This window comes from Mobula hypostoma, chromosome 5, assembly GCF_963921235.1.
Source record: "Mobula hypostoma chromosome 5, sMobHyp1.1, whole genome shotgun sequence".
Taxonomy (NCBI): Eukaryota; Metazoa; Chordata; class Chondrichthyes; order Myliobatiformes; family Myliobatidae; genus Mobula; species Mobula hypostoma.
The window spans coordinates 197,841,012-197,856,405 of record NC_086101.1 but is presented as its reverse complement, the minus strand read 5'-3'; the positions used below and the strand labels follow the sequence as shown (position 1 = coordinate 197,856,405).

Genomic DNA, 15,394 nt, shown 5'->3' with positions numbered 1-15,394 from the left:
ATTGATGCTACCTGACTTGCTGAGTTCTTCCAGCATTTTTGTGTGTGCTTCTCAACTTGTCTTTCATATCAAGACTTATCTCTTCCTGATCTAATTTTCATCACAACTGACACTAATAATCCAAATCAATAACATTCTAGCTCCCCACTTACTCCTTTTCTTTTCCTCACCTGCATGTCACATCCCTCTGGTGCCCCTCCTTCTGTTTCTGTCCTCTGCTATCAGCTACCATCTTCTTCAGCCCTTTGCTTTCTCTACCTGTCAGCTCCCAGCTTCTCACCTCATCCCCACCTACCCTTTTACCTATCACCTACCAGCTTGTAATCCTTCCCCTCTCCCCACCTTATTTTGGCTTCTTCCCCCTTCCCACCTTATTTTGGCTTCTTCCCCCTTCCCTTCCAGTCTTGATGAACGGTCTAGGCCCAAAACATCGACTGTTAATTCCTCTCCATAGATGCTACTTGACTTGCTGAGGCTGCTCCAACATTTTGTGTGTGTTGCTCTGGAATTTCAGCATCCATAGAACGTTTTGTGCTAATAATCCAAATACTGAGTCTCAGTGACCTAATATCTTCAGGTTAGTTTCCAGGGATAATTTCCCATTACCAGGACATTGGATGATTTGGATTGTGTACAAATTACAATTTCTGTGTACATATCTGGAACCTGCAATCCCTTTGTCAAGTGTTCCATCTACTGTCAGTTTTTGGAATTGCACCATTAATTTATTGAGATTGTTCAGAACGCAAAACACCTTTGGCCCATGGTGTTGTGTTGAGCTAATTAAACACCTAGCTAAGCTATGTCCTTCTGCCTGCACAAGATCCATGTTCCTCCATTCTCTGCATATTCATGTGCTTATCTAGAACAAATCTATTGAATTTGCCAGCACCACCAACACAGGCGATGCATTCCAGGCACCCACCACTCTCTGTAGTTAAAAAACAAATACTTTACTCTTGCATCTCCTTTGAACTTACCCCATACTTTAAATGTATACTCTCAGATATTAGACATTTCAACCCTTGTCAATGCTGGCTCTTTTCAATCTCTGCCTCTCATAATCTTACAATCTTCCGAGAAATACTCTGCTGCTCCAGAGAGAGTAATCCAAGTTTGTCCAAAACTTCCTTATACTATATCCAAGTTGCATTGTGGTAAACCTCTTCTGTGCTCTCTCTGAAACCTCCACATCCTTCCTGCAATGGGGTGTCCAGAATTGAACGCAGTACTCAAGAGACAGTCTAACCAGAGTTTTATAAAGCTGTAGCTAAACCTCCTGGCTCTTCTACTTAATGCCTTAGCTAATAAAGGCAACCTATGCAATACACTTTCTTTGTTACCCTATCAATTTAGGCAGTAGTCCTCAGGGAACTACATACTTGGTCCCTAAGATCCCTCCGTACATCAATGCTGTTAAGGGTCCTGCCATTATCAGAGTACTTTCCCATTACCTTTGATCTCCCAAAGTGCAACACCTCACACTTGGCCAGATTAAATTCCACCAGCCATTTCTACACCCATAACTACAAATGATCTATACCCTGCTGTATCCTTTAACAATCTTCTGCACTATCAACAGTGCCACCAATCTCTGTATTGTCTGAAAATTTAACTCATCCATTCTCATTTTCATCCAAGGCTTTAAATCACAATGAGTAGAGGTCCCTGTGCAGATCTCTGCAGAACACCAGCGGTCACAAACCTCCAGCCAGAATAAGTTCTAACGCCCCAGGTTCTGTCATCAACTGCCCTCTGTTCTATGGGCAAGCTAGTCACATATTCAAACAGCCAAGTCACCATAAGTCCTATGCATCTCAATCTTATGGATGAACCTTACAAAAATCTATGTAGACAATATTCACAGCTCTACCTTCATCGATCATGAGCTTCACGTCCTTGAAAATATCAATGTTGTCAGACATGACATTGCCCCACACAAAGCTATGCTTGAGATGACTGGGATGTGGCTGAGATTTTTGAAGTAACCAAGATGCTTGACAGGTCAGGGCACCGCCCACAGTCTATATGGATTTCATTAAACCTTTGGTATGGCTTGATTGAGGCTGCTGTGGGAAATTAGGTTGCGATTCAGGGTGAAGTCACAAATTTAAAACAGCAATACACACACAAAATGTCAGAGGAACTTAGCAAGTCAGTCAGCATCTATAGAGGGAGATAAGCAGTCGACATTTTGAGCCAGGAGTCTTTGTCAAGACTGGAAAGGGGGCACAAGCTAGCAGGTGCTATGTGAGATTAGATGAGGGGGCAAGTGGGTAGGTGGGGGGGGTGATGAAGTAAAAAGCTGGGATGTGATATGTACAAAAGCTGAAGGAGGAGGGAGAGAAGAATGAGCCATGGGGGAGAAGGAAGGAGGAGGGGCACCAGAGAGAGGTGATGAGCAGATGAGGAAAAGAGAAGGGGTAAGAGGGTAACCGGAATGGGGAATGGAAAAAAAGAGGAGGGGAAGGGGTGAAGAATTAGAGAAATCAATGTTCATGCCATAAGGTTGGAGGCTACTCATATGGAGATGTTGCTGCAACGTGACTGTATCCTCTTTGTGGCAGTAGAGGAGACTATGGACAGTCATGTTGGAATTGGAAGTTGAATTGAAATGGGTGGCTGCTGGAATAATCCTGCCTTTTGCAGTGAGCAGAATGAAGGTGCTCGACAAAGCTGTTCCGAAATATACACCGGGCCATATCGATATACTGGATCTCTTAGGGAGTGACAGGGCAGGTAACAGAAGTGGCAGTAGGGAAAAACTAATCCCATTAGTTTCAAGGTAATTATGGAGAAGGATAGGACTGATCCTTAGGTTGAGGTTCTACATTGGAGAAAGGTGTCAATTGGGATGTTGTTTTCCGACAAAGAAAATAGTTTAAATCAAAATCTTGAGTTTAATCACAATGCATCTGAAAGCCTGTAAATGTCATGGCTCATAGCAGTGATTTATGATCAGAACTCAGTTGACTACTGTGTAGAATTCTGAGACAAAGGAAGGAGGATCAGCATTTGAGTGATTTATTATTTTTCAGGACAATGAAACAGAAGATGAAGAGAAGCTTTGGCGAGAACTCATCATGGAGCGAGTAACAAAGTCCGCTGACGCTTGCCTGACTGCGCTGAATATTATGACTTCACCCAACATGTCTAAAGCTGTATATATTGATGATGTGATTGAGAGGGTGATCCAATTCACCAAGTTCCATCTGCAAAACACATTGTACCCACAGTATGATCCCGTCTACAGGGTCGACACCCATGGATCAGGTCTGTGACATCTTTATTAACGCTGCTCCATCAGTCAGCTACTTGACAGGAGATAATGAGGTTTCAGCAACACTTCACAATTGTGGTAACATTAAAATCAAAATGTATAGTACAGTGGTGCTAGAAAGTGTGTGAACCCTTTAGAACTTTCTCTATTTCTGCATAAATATGACCTAAAATGTGATCAGATCTTCACTTAAGTCCTAATAGATAGAGAACTCAATTAAATAAATAACACAAAAACTCATTATACTTGTTCATTTACTTATTGAGAAAAATTATCCAATATTACATGTATTTGTTGGAATAATTATGTGAACCTCTAAGATTATCAGTTCATTTAAAGGGGAAATTATAGTCAGGTGTTTCAATCAATGGGATGACAATCAGATGTGAGTGTGGGAGACCCTGCCCTATTTAAAGAACTATCAAAGCCTGATCTTCACCACTCAGGTTTTTGGAAGTGTGCTATGCCTCAATCAAAGACCTCAGAAAAAAAGTTGTTGATGCTCAGCGGGCTGGAGAAGGGTACAAAACAAGGACAAAGTCACTACTCTCTCAAGAAGAACATCACCCATCTAAAGTTTGTTAAAGACCACGTGGATAAGCCAGAAGGCTATTGGAAAAATGGTCTGTGGACGGATAAATCCAAACTATAACTGTTTGGCTTAAATGAGAAGCTTTATGTTTGGCGATAAGCAAATGCTGCTTTCCAGCATAACAACCTCATTCCATCTGTGAAACATAGTAGTGGCAGTGTTATGGTTTGGCCCTGCTTTGCTGCCTCAGGATCGGGACGGCTTGCCATCATTGATGGAACTATGAACTCTGATTTGTACCAGCAAATTCTACAGAAAAATGTCAGGGTATCCGTCCGTGAACTGAAGGTCAAGAGAAAGAGGACCATGCAGCAAGACAACGACTCTAAACACAAGTCAGTCTACCAAATATGGTTAAGTCAGAAGAAATTTCACGTTTTGGAATGGTTGAGTCGAAGTCCTGACCTTAATCCTATAGAAATGTTGTGGAAGGGCCTGAAGCAAGTAGTTCATGAAAGGAAGCTCACCAACGTCCCAGAGCTGAAACAGTTTTGTAAGGAGGAATGGCCCAAGTTTCCTCCAAGCTTATGTGTAGCACTGATCAACAGTTACCGGAAACGTCTGGTTGAAGTAATTGCTGTACAAGAAAGTCACGTGGTTACTGAGAGCAACGGTTCACATACTTTTTCCAACAAATAAGTGTAATATTGGATCTGGGTTTTTTTGTGTTATTTTGGTCATTTATGCAGAAACAGAGAAAATTCTAAAGGTTCACAAATTTTCCAGCACCACTAGACCTTTTAAAAGATAATTACTTTCTATTGATGAAGAATAGAAGCACAGGTTGTTAGGTGTTTAATTTGTTGTGCCATTGTTATCGGGTGGGAGTGTTTCCATGCTAATCGTAAAGCAGCCACGTAACCTGGTCTAGAGCACACTGTGACTTGGAGAACCAAGTGTCATCATGATAAAGTAATGTAGCACATAAACAAGCCCTTTAGCCCACCAGTTCAAAACCAGCCATCAGATATGCAGTTACAATAATACTGTTGTATTCTCCACACAGTCCCATTAATTCCCACCTCCACCCCTCGCTCCCCACCACTATCTGTATGCAATTGGAAATTAACTTACCAACATGAGCACATTTGGGACATGTTAGGAAATCAGAACATTCAGGGGAAACCTATGCAATTACAGGGAGAACTTGCAAGCACAGACAGCACAGGTGGATTGGATTGAATATACTCTCCTTAATTGTGAGGCAGTAGCTCTACTAGCTGTGTTACTTATAAAATGTTGTCGTCATCCTGCCAGCCTGTGCTTCTGTTCATTGCTCATTAATTGAACTTTGACAACTTGCATTTGTTTCTCAATGACATTTTATTTACTTGTGCATGACGATAGTTCAACCCCTATCACCAAATTGCTCATAATTAAAACTTAAGCTCATAATTGTCATTTTATGCAATTATTGACCAATTGAAAACTAGTGTAGTTTTTAATCACAAACCTGAGAAAATCTGCAGTTGCTTGGAATTCCAGCATTAGATGCAAAATGCTGGAGGAACTCAGCAGGCCAGGCAGCATCTGTGGAAAAGAGTAAACAGTCAATGTTTCCAGCTGAGATTCTTCAGCAGGACAGGGGGAAAAAAGATGAGAAGTCAGAGTGAGGAGGTGGGCGAGGTGAGAAAGAACTACTAAGTGGTAGGTGATATGTGAAACTGGGAGAGTGGAAGGGGTAAAGAGCTGGGAAATTGATTGGCAGAAGAGATAAGGGGCTAGAGAAGGTAGAATCTTAGAGAGGGTAGAAGACCATGGAAGAAAGGGAAAGGGGAGGAGCACCAGAGGGCAGGTAAGGAGATAAGGTGAGAGAGGGAAACAGGAATGGGGAATGGTGAAGGGGAAGGGGGGCAATTACTGGAAGTTTGAGAAATCAGTGTTCACGCCATCAGGTTGTAGGCTACCCAGACAGAATATAAGTTGTTGATGCTCCAACCTGAGTCTGGCTTATCGCGGCAGTAGAGGAGGTCATGAATTGACATGTTTCTAATCCCTTATTTGCATACATAGAATGGCTATCATGACACGTTCTTCAGTTGTTACTAACCAATAAAACTACACAGCACTCAATCCATTATTTGCATTTAATCTGATCAAAAGTAGCCAGTTATTGCTTAGTGTTAGTGAAGCTATGGTCCATTTGAAAGGTGCACTTTCACTCCTTTGTTGCCATCCTTGGTATGCCTGGTGTCCTTGGGTCCTATTGTGCAAAGTGAAGCTATGCCACTCAGCACAGTTGATTGCAGAGATTGTGTGCAGTCACTTTCAGATTCCATCCATCTTGCCTGTTAGTTTAAACTTATGCCATCTAGCTGGAAAGGTGGATGATTTATTATTAGTAGTAGTATTATTATTGTTATTCATCCCATCTATGTCCACCATAGGCTTGTTTTCCTTAATCACGTCTCCCCCTAGAGTGGCCTCCACTTCAAGGAAACCAAACTGAAAAGCTCCAACCCAGTCAACATCCTGGTTCACCTCCTTTGCACCCTATAAGATTCTTCTGACAACATGACAACCAAAACAATGCATGGTATTCTTAGCTGTGGTCTAACCAATGATTTTTAATGTTGTACCATAACCCCTCAGCTCTTACATTCTACTTCAGTGAGTGAGAGCATATTACCATCTTCACTATCTTGTGCTGCAATCCGCAGACACCATTGGATTTGTGGACCTCAATATTCCTTGATGTTGTACCATTCATTGTGTATATCATGCCCTCATTAGTCCTCCCAAATTGTATCACCTCACAAGTGTTTTACCATTGCTCTGCCTACCTTACCCACTCATCGAATCATAGACTTGTACAACATGGAATCAGGCTCTGGCCCAACTGGTCAATACTGATTAAGGTACATATCCAAACTGGTCCCATTTAGAGTCAGAAAATACTACTATACAGAAACACCCCCTTCTGCCATCTAGTCCAGGCCAATTTGATCTTTTAACTAGTCCCATCTACCTGCACCTGGACCATATCCCTCTAAACCCATCCAAGTCATGTACCATCTAAACTTCTCTTAAATATTATGATTGAGTCACATCTACACTTCTGCTGGCAGCTCATTCCACACTTGCATCACCCTCTGAGTAAAGAAATTTCTTCTCACATTCCCCTTAGATTTAACCTGAAAGGCAAAATATTTATGATCGCTTATCCCTATAAGCGCAAGTGCTACACCTGTCCCTACACCTCCTCTCTTGCCACCATTCAGGGCCCCAAACAGTCCTTCCAAGTGAGGCAACACTTCACTTCTGAGTCTGTTGGGGTCATCTATTGCATCCAGTGCTCCCGGTGCAACCTCCTCTACATCGGTGAAACCCGACGTAGATTGGGGGACCACTTCGTTGAGCACCTCCGCTCTGTCCGCCAAAACAGACAGGATCTCCCAGTAGCCACCCACTTCAACTCTGCTTCCCACTCCCATTCAAATATGTCCACACATGTCCTCCTCTACAGCCATGATGAGGCTAAACTCAGGTTGGAGGAGCAACACCTCATATACCACCTAGGTAGTCTCCAGCCCCTTGGTATGAACATAGAATTCTTCAACTTCCGGTAATTCCCTCCCCTTCCCTTCCCCCATCCCTATGTCACTCTGCCCCCTCCCCCAGCTGCCTACCACCTCCCTCTTGGTTCCGCCTCCTACTACTACCCATTGTGTTTTCCCCTATTCTTTCTTCACCTTTCCTGCCTATCACCTCCCTGCCTCCCTTCCCCCACCCCTTTATCTTCCCCCTTACTGGTTTTTCACCTGGAACCTACCAGCCTTCTCCTTCCCACCCTCCCCCCACCTTCTTTATAGGGCGTCTGCCCTTTCCCCCTACAGTCCTGACGAAGGGTTCCGGCCCGAAACGTCGACCGATCTTTTCCACGGATGCTGCCCGATCTGCTGAGTTCCTCCAGCGTGTTGTGAGTGTTATTTATGATTGCTATTTTACTGTCGCCCACCCTGAGTTGGAAAAAACCAGCACCAGTCCCTGTGGAACACCACTAATTACAGACCCTCAATCAGAGAGGCAACCATCTACTACTGCCTTCTGGCTTCTCCTGCTTAGCCAATGTTGAATCCATCTTGAATGACTTTAACCTGCTGGTCCACCCTCCCACAACAATTCTTGTGAGACATTTGCTAGATATTTTTGCTAAGGTCCATGTAGACAATGTCCACCACCTTCTCTTCATCAAGTTTCTTGGTAACCTCCTCAAAAAACTTAATAAGATTAATTAGACATGAGTGATGGTGCACAGTCATGTTGGCTATCACTAATCAGGCCCTGTCTATTCAAATACTTAATATCCTGTCCCTTAGAATACCTTTAAATAATTTACTCGCAACTGACATCAGGCTCACCGACCAATTTTTTTATTATTTGTGAACTTGTGAATGAAGGATGTATGATTAACATCTTGTAACTGCATGTAACAAGCAGTAAGGGTCCCAGCACAAATCCTTGGGTACACAAATGGTCACAGGCATCCAATTACAAAAACAACTCTCTTCCATTACCCGCTGCTGTCTATGACAATTTCGAGCCATTTTTAGGTCTAGATTTAGACACATTGGATACCATTTGCTCTTACTTCTTGAACCAGACTCCAATTAGGGACCTAGCTGAAAACCTTATTTATGACTATGTAGGCTGCATCAATCACACTGCTATATTTAATGCACTGTAGTACCTCACTGAAAAATTCAGTCAAGTTATTCAGAGAGTTTGCTGTGTTAACAAAATCATACTATCATTGATTATTCCTTGAGATACTAAGTGAAATTATCAGCCTTAGCCCTGCCACCCTTACTGAATGAAAGTTCCACATTTGTTGCCTTCCAGTTATCAGATATTTCATTTATAGTTATAAAGCTATATAGTATAGAAAAAAGATCAATCAACCCACCTTGTCCATGCTGCCCACTGCAACAATCTATGCTAATTCCATTTACCTTTTTTTTTTGCCCTGGCAATTCAAGTGCTTATCTAGCTGCTTGGTAAATGTTATGAAAATATCTGCCTCCATCACCTCCTCAAACTGTACATTCCAGTTCACAACCATTGTATTTGTGAATGAAAAGCTCCTCAGATTGCTAAACATGTGCCCTTGTCTTAAAACAGCTCCACATAGGCGTAAAAGATTTTTACTATCTATACCCCTCGTTGTTTTGTATATTTCTGTTTGGTTACACTTGATCTCCTCTACTCCAGGGAAACTTAATCCATACTATCTAGTCTTCCTTAGAAGTAAAATACAGAATCATGGCAATATCCTGGTGAATCTCCTCTGTACCTCTGGAGTTGCAATCACATTCTTCCTGTAGTGTGGCAGCTATAGCCTAATCTTTCTTCTATGGTCCATTGTCCTCTTTGATCAGATTCCCTTTCTCTTCAGCCTTTTACGTCTTTCACCTATCACTAGCCAGCTTGTTTCTGGCCACACCTTCTTATTCTGACTTCTGCCTCCTTCCAATCCAGTTGAAATGTCCTGGCCTAAAACATGGTCTTTTTATTTCCCTTCATTGGTTCTGCCTAACTTGCTGAGTTCCTCCAGTATTTTATGTGTATGGCCTTACCAATGTTTTAATATGACATTCCAGCTTTTATTGTCAGTGCTACAACTGTGAAGGAAAGCATTACATGTGATTTCTTTACCACCCCAGCTAAATGTATTGCCACTTTCCTGGATTTATGAACTTGTACTCCCCTGTTCATAAACTCTTCCTAGGACCTTGCCATTTACTGTGCTGCCCTCTGAACTATACGACCTCTTGCACTTATGAGGATGAAATTCTATCTGCCTTTCCAACTGTTCTACATCATGTTGTAGCCATAAACAATGCTCCTTGCTACACATAACACCATCAGTTTTCATGACATCTACAAACAGTAGTCATACCTTGTACATTCACATCTGAGTCTTTCTGACGATTGAAAAAAATCTTGTCGGAGCCCATCAATCTCCTCCCATGGAGACACAGATACCAGAGCTCCTGACTAAGCTCCAACAATGTGGTTTCAAACTCAACATCTTGTCTCATTTGTGCAGTTTGCTGGTTTCTTTCAAGTGCTCCATTTTTCTCCTGCTTCCCAAAGATGTTGATGTTGGTATGCTCATTGGCCACTGTAACTTACCCCTAGTGTAGGTGGTAGAAATCGATGGGAATGTGGAGACAAGAGGTTACAGAGAAAATTAGTGAGGAATAGAAATGTTCTGTAAGGTGGCGTAGACTTGATAGGTCAAACAGACTCCCGTATTTAAGGAAATATCAACATGTGTATGTTGTCAGGTCCTGGAGCATGTATCCATTTTTATTGATAACATGTTCTTAAAGTTTGCTCTATCCATGTCTAAGTTCTCCAACAATGCTATCCTTCTCCTTAGTGAATACTGATGAAAAGTATTCATTGAAGACCTCAGCTTTCTCCTCTGGCTTAAAGCACAGATTGCTCCTTTCATCTCTTAAATGCTCGATTACATGGTTATGCTCTTGGTTTTCATATATTTATTCATACTTTGCCATCTTCATAATAGCATTTCTATTGTTTGCAAAGATATTTATGCTCCCTTCTTAATTTTTTTTCAAACACTAACATTTTTATGCTGTTGTCAGACTTCCCCTCTTGTTCGTTCTCCATACCAAGAGTTCAATAGTTCCATTTATTATCAGAGGATGTATACAATATGCAACCTGAAATTCTTGCTTCTCGCAGACAACAAAAACACAATACCCAAAAGAATGAGTGACAGTAAGACACTAGAACCCCAAAGTCCCCTTCTCGCTGTCCCCCTCCCCCACTTATTTCAGCAAAAACCATCAGCACCTGCCACCCACCAAGCAATAGCAAAGCCCCCAAACAGAGACCATGATCTGCAGTACAACAGAAACTAATCATTCACCCAACAAATCGACATGCTTTTTCTCCTTAATAAAGGGGCAAAGAGGCGTCACTCAATGAGAGGACAGCCAAAAACAAAACAACTCGCTGATTACAGTATTAAAGTCTGTCGAGTCACTTTTATTCGAGATCTCCGAGTCGCAAATCGGCTACAAACACTGCCCACCAAGGCCCCTGGTAGCAGATTGTCTGTTCCTGATATTCCATATTCTTCCGCAATGCTTCAGACAGCAACACCAGCCAAGAATCAGCTCATTCACAGGGCCACAAAACCTCTGAACACTGAACGTGCGCTCAACTTCTAGGCCATGCCCCTGGGATATCGAAAAACAGGCTGTCGATGTGCCCCAGAAGTGGGTCCCTTTGCCGCAAAGAAACATAGTTTGAGTGAGGGTGTTGGTCAAGGGCACTGACAGAACCCCATTCACCTTGAAAAGGAAAGAAAGAAACCTTAAAGATAGAAATTAAGCCGTTTCTGCAGATGAGCTCAGTGACACTCCTCAATACCTCTTGACATCTGGTGTTTCTTGGACTCCTTCACTTACCTTCAATTTCACCTTTACAGGAACACGTTGGCCCTGAATGCTGATTATTTCACTTTGAATGATTCTCACTTGTTAGAGATAGACTTACATAGAAGTAGCTGCTCCAGTCTGCATTTGTCAGATCAGTCCTATATTACTGAGTTCTAAATTTTCCAGTCCATCCTTATCTTTCCTTACGTACCTTGCCTACTGGGCTTCATTTATCTACGATCTATATTAATGATTTGCATAGAGGGACTGAATGGATTGAGAAGTTGGTTAATGAAATATAATCTGTGAAGTTATCTACTTTAGAAGGAAAATGAAAAAACTAATTATTATTTATATGGAATACAATAAACTTTGAATTGTAATGGGATCTGAGAGTCCTGTAAGTGTGAGGTTTTTAACTTCGATAACAGAAGTTGAAAGATTATTATCTAAATAAAAAGGACAGCAAATGTTAACTGCACGGAGGATTTAGGTGTACTCATGTATGAATCATAACGTTGGCAGTCAGAAACAATAAGTGGTCAAATGGACAAATGACATGTTGATCTTTATTTAGGAGTTTAGGAATACAGAAGTTTTTAAGACCCTAAGACGTAGGAGCAGAATTAGGCCATCTGGCCCATCGAGTCTGCTCCACCATTCAATCATGGCTGATCCTTTTTTCTATCTCCTCCTCAACCCCAGTTCCCAGCCTTCTCCCCGTAACCTTTGATGCCATGTCCAATCAAGAACAAACTGCTTGATTGTTCTTAGTACAATTTGTTTTTGTTACAAGCTGCTGGTGAGACTACACCTGGAGTACTGCATACAGTTTGGGTCCTTTTACTTAGGACAGAATGGAGTAGTACTGGAGACAATTCAATGGCAGTATACCAGGCCAAATCCTGATGAGGGAGGAGTTTAGCAGAATGAGGGGTGATCTTAATGAAACTTAAGGGATGCTAAGGGCCACATTAGGATGGACGTCAAGGTGTTTCCACTCGTGTCAGAGTCTTGAATGAAGGAACACAATTTCAAGATAAGGGGAAGGGGCTGGTCATTTAAACTAGGGTACATAAAAATTTCTTCTCTCAGAGAGTGGTAAATCTCGACCCCAGAGAGTGGTAAATCTCGACCCCTGAGAGTTGTTGAGGCCTTCTCATTGGAAGTATTAACATTGGACATGGATACATTTTTGAAAGGTTGGGGATTGAGCCATATGAAAATCTGGCACAGAGGAGGAGTTGAAATCTGAGGTTGATAAGCCATGATCGTATTGACTGGCAGAGTGGAGTTGAGGCAGCAGGTGACCTCCTGCCACTACACTTTGTGCTGGCATTTATAGCAAGAGGATTGGAGTACAGGAGCAGGGAGGTACTACTGCAGTTGTACAAGGCCTTGGTGAGACCACACCTGGAGTATTGTGTGCAGTTTTGGTCCCCTAATCTGAGGAAAGACATCCTTGCCATAGAGGGAGTACAAAGAAGGTTCACCAGATTGATTCCTGGGATGGCAGGACTTTCATTTGATGAAAGACTGGATAAACTAGGCTTATACTCGTTGGAATTTAGAAGATTGAGGGGGGATCTGATTGAAACGTATAAAATCCTAAAGGGATTAGACAGGCTAGATGCAGGAAGATTGTTCCCGATGTTGGGGAAGTCCAGAACGAGGGGTCACAGTTTGAGGATAAAGGGGAAGCCTTTTAGGGCCGAGATTAGGAAAAGCTTCTTCACACAGAGAGTGGTGAATCTGTGGAATTCTCTGCCACAGGAAACAGTTGAGGCCAGTTCATTGGCTATATTTAATAGGGAGTTAGATATGGCCCTTGTGGCTAAAGGGATCAGGGGGTATGGAGGGAAGGCTGGTACAGGGTTCTGAGTTGGATGATCAGCCATGATCATACTGAATGGCGGTGCAGGCTCGAAGGGCCAAATGGCCTACTCCTGCACCTATTTTCTATGTTTCTATAACATGGAAAGTTAATGTTCAGATACAGCAAATAATTGGGAATGCTGATGAAACATTGTCATTATTAGGAGGGATTGTAAGATAAAGGCAGGGCAATTTGCCAAATGCTGGCAAGACTTCGTGCAGATTTAGTCTCCATACTAAAAGAGAAAGTGCTTGCAATGGAGTTGGTGCAAAGAAGATTCACTGGGTTGATTCCTGATGAGATGAATCAAGTCTATGTAGGGATTTAGAAGAGTGAGTAATCTTATATTTACCCTAAGGATCTGTGAATTGGATGATCATTGAACATAATCAAAATAGAGATTAACAAATATTTCAACTGCAAGAAATTCTCAGGGTATGGGGAGGGAGTGCAAGAGTTTGGGGAACCAATAGAGGATCAGCCATGATCTTGCTGTATGACAGAGCAAGCTTGAGATTAGATCAGTCCTGCTCTGCCTGTTTCGTTGTTTATGTTATATGTCAGGATACTGTTAGGAAAAGCATTAACGGCCAGTAATCTCATTGGTATACTCCCTATGTGATAAATTGCAAATTTTATCATAGAACGTGTAACAGCACCAGTAACTTGCATCTGCTTACCTCACAGCAACGTCCAAACACCCGGAGGAGAATCGCTTTCATTCAAGTAAGTGAAGTAACCTAGCATCATCACTGAAGAGACGGTAAAGCATAACATTGCATTGTTTACATCAACTAAGTGAATGGGCAAGCGGGTAAATGTTTGAGCTCAGGTCCAGTTTAATACTTTGCCTGATATATTATGTGTATGATTCTGTATGGCGTGCTTGTAATTTTAGTCTTGTGCGGTCTTGGTTTGAGGCAAAGGTTTTGTATGTAAACAATGCTGCAAGGTGTAGTAATGTTGTTGTTCTTTTTATTTTGCTTACTAAGTACAAGGTCAATCAGCCCGTTGTGTCTGTGCGAGCTCTGAACAATCCAATCAATTCCTAACTATGACTTATTTCTTTATAATCTGTTCTCTCATACATGTTTATTTACATCCTCTATTTCTGCCAGCAGTCATCTATATTACACTAGCCAATTAATCTAACTACCAGCATACCTCTGGCATGTAGGAAAACCCCAGAGTACCCAGGAAAATTCCACACACTCTTAGGGACAACTTACAACCCGCACATAAATGAATATTACTGGAGCTGTACGTACATGACAATTGTGCTTTGGCGGGAAAAAAATTACTGATTTTCTATTAGATGAAATGGGTGTATATTGTCTGTATGTGGAAGTCTAATGCATTTGGTAAGTTATAACATAGAATTATAGAGAAGTACGGCGCAGAAACAGGCCCTATGGGCCATTTAGTCCATGTCAAAAATCATATAAACTGCCTACTCTCAATGGCCTGCACCAGGACCATAGCCCTCTCTATCGCTACAATCCATGTACGCATCCAAGCTTCCTTTAAATGTTGAAGTAGCGTTCACATGTGCCACTTGCGCTGGCAGCTTATCCCACATTCTCACAACACTCTGACTGAAGAAGTTTCCCCTCATGTTCCTCTTAAGCTTCTCACCTTTCACCCTTGAGCTATGACCTCTGGTTGTCCCACCCGACATCAGTAGGAAAAGCCTGCTTGCATTAACCCTGTTATACCCCTCATAATTTTGGATACCTCTATCAAATCTCCTCTCAATCTTCTACATTCTAAAGAATACAGTCCAAACCTATTCAAACTTGCCCTAAAGCTCAGGTCCTCTAGGCTCCTTGTAAATTTTCTGTACACTCTGTCAACCTTGTTTACATCTTTCCTATAGGTAGTTGATCAAAACTGCACAGAGTACTCCAGATTAGGCCTCACCAACGGCTTATACAGCTTCAACATAACATCCCATGTTATGTACTCAAAATAGGTTCAAAGGTTCATTTGTTATCAAAGTATACAACTCTCCAGATAGCCACGAAACCAAGATAGAAAAGAATGGCAGAATGATTCTCATTCCTCCAATTCCTCCTCCCCACACAAAAAAGCAAACGAAAACGGAACAGGCACATTGATCCTCAAATGCTGAACAACTAAACCTTCTTGACCAGCCTCCCATGCGGGACCTTGTCAAATGCCTTACTAAAGTCCATGTAGGCAACATCAGCTGCCTTACCTTCATCCTCTTT

At 42.0% G+C, this 15,394-nt stretch overlaps 1 protein-coding gene across 4 annotated transcripts in view; it reads left to right on the top strand.

Moving 5' to 3' along the window:
- The window catches only part of LOC134347278 (nipped-B-like protein), a 518,044-nt gene that overhangs the window by 291,267 nt on the left and 211,383 nt on the right, over positions 1-15,394 (top strand). For all 4 annotated transcript variants that reach the window (XM_063049674.1, XM_063049675.1, XM_063049673.1 and 1 more), the window contains 2 exons: positions 3,039-3,273; positions 13,851-13,889. In XM_063049674.1, the coding sequence (XP_062905744.1) occupies positions 3,039-3,273; positions 13,851-13,889 (274 nt within the window). The remainder of the gene's footprint in view (positions 1-3,038; positions 3,274-13,850; positions 13,890-15,394) is intronic.